This window comes from Hemibagrus wyckioides, linkage group LG08 (genome assembly GCF_019097595.1).
Source record: "Hemibagrus wyckioides isolate EC202008001 linkage group LG08, SWU_Hwy_1.0, whole genome shotgun sequence".
Taxonomy (NCBI): Eukaryota; Metazoa; Chordata; class Actinopteri; order Siluriformes; family Bagridae; genus Hemibagrus; species Hemibagrus wyckioides.
The window spans coordinates 25,041,077-25,046,397 of record NC_080717.1 but is presented as its reverse complement, the minus strand read 5'-3'; the positions used below and the strand labels follow the sequence as shown (position 1 = coordinate 25,046,397).

Genomic DNA, 5,321 nt, shown 5'->3' with positions numbered 1-5,321 from the left:
ATACATCCACCAAACCTGAAGCATGACATATATTTAAGAGTTTGTGAAGAGTATGTGTTTGATTTTTTAGAAGATGACCTGTCCAACCTATTGTCCATGACACAGTTGAAATCCCCAGACCATTACACTGATGATTAAACAATAGGACCATCTGTGATATAAAGTCAGGGCTGTCCTCATTTAGGGCATACACATTCAAGACAGTTAAGGGTTTCCCCGAAATGGGACCAGTAATGAGAATAAATCGACCTTCAGGATCCTGTTCAGTCTGTTCTAAGATAAAAGTTTTTATGAATCAAAATGGCCACTCCCTGTTTATTTGATGAAAAAGAACTCAAGTATACCTGACCAATCCAGTCTCTTTTGAGCTGTAAATGTTCCATACCTGATAAATATGTCACTTGTCAGAGTGCAATAGTTACCTTTTCCTTCTTCAAGAATGTTAAAAATTTCCTTCTTTTAACTACATTGTCCATGCCCTTCACTTTCCATGTGACCACCCTAGTCAGGTTGGACATATATCAGTGTGGTACAAAGTACAGTATTGCCCCGTTTTACCTCGATTCCGACTTTACGTTGCTCATCCTTAAATATTAAATTGAAAAATTAAATCCAATTTACGGCGCTTTACACAACCTTATAGGATTATAGGTACTTTTGGGCAGGTTGTAAGTACTTTGTCGTCTGTTGTGTCATAGTGTCATTATAGGGAACATATACAGCACTTTATAGGGGCATTTCCGACTTACGGCGAAAATCGACTTACATCGCATCTCTTGGAACCAATTAACAATGGAGGGCAGGGTATGACTGTACTTGAATGCTTTGGGGTGACAGAAAAAAAGTTACACCCCCCTCCCCTTTCCTATCCCCAAACGATAGGACTCCAATAACAATTCATCACACACACCTCCGAGTCATTTTGAAATTTTAACATTAAGACCAGCTTGCTCTTTTCTTTGTTTTATTTTTTTATTTTTTATTTTTAAATAAAAAAAATATACACCAATTACATCGATTAATATACACCTATATTACACCAATTAATCTGAGTCTGAGGATGCGCTGTCCCAAATGTTCACTGGAACAAGAAGTCTCTTCTTTTTTATGGCAGGTTTCTGGAAAAAGCAGAAAAAAAATATCCATATTCTTTCTGGTCCTTAACTGAGGCACCATTTACTACAGCAGACGTGGCTTAGAGAGAAAAACGTTTACCTTAAACTAGTAACTTTAAAATAGAATTTTATGATACAGGTCATCATACAGCGTAAATATAAAGTCGTTTTTCTCTTGTGTTTTCTTGCTGGGACTCTATGAGTCTTAAAAATGTTCCTGAATTTCTCATGTAATGTTCCCTGCACTGATTCCCCGCACTGTGTTAAAGAAAACAAATGACAGATCCATTCAACTTGGAAGCTGCTGGGGCATTCGACAGTGTTAGGAGTAAAGCTACGATGCTGCCAAAGTAAAAGTGGTGAACGAATCTATCCTGCTGCAGGAAGATGCAGCATGAGTGTGCTGTAGACATTTCTTATTAGTTAGAGCAGCTGGTGTTTCAGAGTAAAGTACTGTTTAATAGTTCCCATTGCAAATGCATATGAATGCCATAAAAATACTATTATTTAATCACTTGAAGTCTAATACAATGTCAGTGTTCACTTTTTACAAAAAGAGTCTTTTTCAGTCTGGCTGAAGCCATCAGGGTATGTGTCAGGGAACATAGAGGGGTTCAGAGGTAAAAAGGGTGGAGACCCCTGCCCTGAAATGTACTGGGGAAAAGGACAAAATGTTTCTAAAAACAAGTGCACACACACACACACACAGTTCACAACAGCTGTCATAGTTTCATCACAAGAATATTTACCTGTGGTAACGTTCCACTGTTGGTCATCATCTCATTGTACTGGGACTTCAGATGACTGTGAGCCTCCTGCTCTTCCTCATAGTCCTAAAACACACACATGGTTGAAAAGGAGGTCAAACATCAGTGCTTAATCTTCACATATGCAGTGGGCTACTTCTATTCATTATGCAGTGTATCATGAAATGTCCTTATACAGTCCACTTCAAATAAAAGGAGCTGTTTAATGAAAGAGTTTCTTCTCACTTACATTCTTTAGCTGATCACGCTGCCGGAAAGTATCAAAAAGCTGGTTCCCCATGTCCTCCACTGTTTCTTCTAGTGTTTTCACCTGGTCTGTCAGGTCACACTTCTCTTCTTCCAGCTGATTGATGATCTCCACTGCCTTCTTGTGTTTCTCCTCAGCCTCAGACAGGGAGGCCTGAAAGAACAATTAAGGCTTTTTTTTCTTTTACACACATTCAGATGTTTTTAAAAACTAACTTATTACTCTAGAGAATACATTAAAACGTAAAATAAGCACACACACACACACACACAAACTGTAATGGAGGCGCACACACCACGGCTCGCAAACTACACAAAACCGTTCCTCGCCCCTCTGAAACACCGGTGCTGAAGAAACAGCAGCACTTCAGCACCATGGCCAGCAGATCTGAATGTCTGAATGAACTCCAGGTAAGCACACAGATACTCAACTTTACCATATAAATCTCTTTAAAAAGTGGAATGCTCCTGGGCCTGCTGTGTCTGCGTTTGCTTCTTCTTTCACAGACCCCCCGAGAGCATGCCCTGATACAGAACGGGAACTCACACCAACTCAACGCACAGTTCACAACAGCAGTCGTAGCTTCATGAGAAGAAAATTTACCTTCAGTAACTTTTCATTGTTTCTTAGAGTCTCCATACTCTCCTGGTACTGGGACTTCAGAAGCTTGTGAGCCTCCTGCTCTTCCTCCCACTCCTAAAACACACACATTAAAAGAGCCGCAGCATGAAGCATAAACATGAAAAGTCCTCATACAGTCCACTTCAATTAAAAGGAGCTGCATAATGAAAAAGTTTCTTCTCACTTACATTCTTTAGCTCATCATACTGCAAGTGAGTATTACAGAGCTGCGTCCCAATGTCCTCCACTGTATCTCGCAGTGTGGTCACCTGGTCTGTCAGGTTAGATTTCTCCTCTTCCAACTGAGTGATGGTCTCCACAGCCTTCTGGTGTTTTTCCTTGGCTTCAGCCAGGGAGACCTGAAAGAAAAACAATACTGACTTTATTTACTCCTATATATACACAAACACACACACACACACACACTTACGGCATTCAATCAGTAGTCCAATACCTTATCCACTAAGCTACCACATACCCACATAAACACAGTTCACAACAGCAGTCAGAGCTTCATAAGAAGATCATTTACCTTCAGTGACTCTTCACTGATTGTCAGAGTCTCCATCATCTCCTGGTGCTCTGACTTCAGAAGCCTGTGAGCCTCCTGCTCTTGCTCACACTGCAAGCGAGTCTCACAGAGCTGATTCTCCATGTCGACCAGTGTGTCTTGCAGTGTGTTCACCTGGACTGTCAGGTCAGACCTCTCCTCCTCCAGCTGAGTGATGGTCTCCACAGCCTTTTGCTGTTTCTGCTCAGCTTCAGCCAATGACACCTGAAAAAACAATATTGATTTTATTTACTACTACACATACACTCTTGCATTTACAGCATTTGGTAGATGCTCTTATCCAGAGTGACTCACAGTTCATCACATTTTTTACACAACTGAAGGTTAAGGGTCCTGCTCAGGGGCCCTGCAGGGGCAGCTTGATGGACCTAGGACGTGAACTCACAACCTTCCATTTCAGAAGTCAAATGCCTTAATAACTAAGCTAATACATCCCCACACAAACACAGATCACAACAACAGTCGTAGCTTCATGAGAAGATCATTTACCTTCAGTAACTTTTCATTGTTTGCCAGAGTTTCCACCATCTTCTGGTGCTCTGACTTCAGGAGCCTGTGAGCCTCGTGCTCTCGCTCACACTGCAAGCGAGTCTCACAGAGCTGGTTCTCCATGTCCTCCAGTGTGTCTTGCAGTGTCTTCACCTGATCTGTCAGGTTAGACTCCTTCTCCTCCAGCTGATTGATAGTCTCCACAGCCTTCTGGTGTTTTTCCTCAGCCTCAGACAGGGAGACCTGAAAAAACAATTAAGGTGTTTTTTTTTTTTTTTACTTCTACACAGATTGACTGTGTAGTCAAAGATTAACTGGGTGATGGTCTCCACAGCCTTCTTGTGTTTCTCCACAGCTTCAGACTGGGAGACCGGAAATGATTCAATTAGTGCTTATTGACTTTATTTCCCTTATACACACACATTCAGATACTTTTAAATACTGACTCATTACTCATGAAAATGTCTTAAGCTGGAGAACACACACACACACACACACAAACACACACACAAAGTTCACAACAGCAGTTGTAGCTTCATGAGAAGAATATTTACCTTCAGTAACTTCTCATAGTTTGTCAGATTCTCCATCATTTTATGGTACTCTGACTTCAGATCCCTTTCTTGCAGAGCCTTCACCTGGCGCATCAGGTCAAACTTCTCCTTCTCCAGCTTAGTGATGACCTTCATGGCCTCATGCTGTTTCCACACACGGTTGACAAGTGGGGTCAAGCGTCAGTTCTTAATCTTTACACATGCAGTGGGTTACTTCTATTCATTAAAAAACTTTTAAAACATGATAATAAAATGAATAATGGAAAGAGGATGAATATCTGTACATAACTGAATCAGGTAAAACATCTACAGACAGATACTTCTGTCACCAAGCCATTTAAAATCACTTTAAAAGCATCAAATGAGATCACCTCCTTAAGTTTCAGCTCTTTTTGTACCTGATTCCAGGCAGCGGTAGCAGCAAATTATAATTCCTTTACTGGGTGAAAATCAATGAAATATAGTCAATCACTGAGCTAACACACATTGTGATTAATAGATGTAGTATTAAGTAGGATATTTTAAGTACTTCAGTGATCTCAAGTACATTTGTAAGACATTTTCCCCACTGGCAATAGGAAAACTTTGTCTTCCTTCCTCTGAGTTGGCAGATTGAAAAGGGAAGAGACCCTTTTTAAAGACATGTAATCAACATTGAGGGAAAGACCCTCATGACCCCCAGACATGTCATAACAGCTGCATTTAAAATAATAATAATAATAATAATAATAATTAAAGAAAAACCTAAGATCAAATCACAGGAAACTAAAAGTGTTCAGAAAGCATTTTGGTAGATAAAATAAAATCATTTAAAAAATGTGGCATCAGTGTATTAAAACACTGGAGTGTGAATTGTGTAAACATGAGCCTGCAGTTCTGCTGTTAGTAAGAGACTGTAAATGTACACTAAAGGGTTAAAGTTAGGAGCAGAACAAACTTACCATCATCTGGTCCTGA

General features: G+C 40.2%; 1 protein-coding gene across 1 annotated transcript; it reads right to left on the bottom strand.

The window, feature by feature from the left end:
- Window positions 1-1,655: 1,655 nt before the first annotated feature.
- Window positions 1,656-4,499, bottom strand: LOC131357457 (protein FAM184A-like). Its single transcript, XM_058396431.1, has 8 exons — window positions 4,365-4,499; window positions 3,811-4,053; window positions 3,283-3,525; window positions 2,939-3,109; window positions 2,733-2,825; window positions 2,112-2,282; window positions 1,865-1,948; window positions 1,656-1,769 (listed from the first exon to the last, which is right to left on the bottom strand). The coding sequence occupies exons 1-8, from the start codon at window positions 4,497-4,499 to the stop codon at window positions 1,656-1,658; spliced, it is 1,254 nt and encodes a 417-aa protein (XP_058252414.1).
- Window positions 4,500-5,321: the final 822 nt, after the last annotated feature.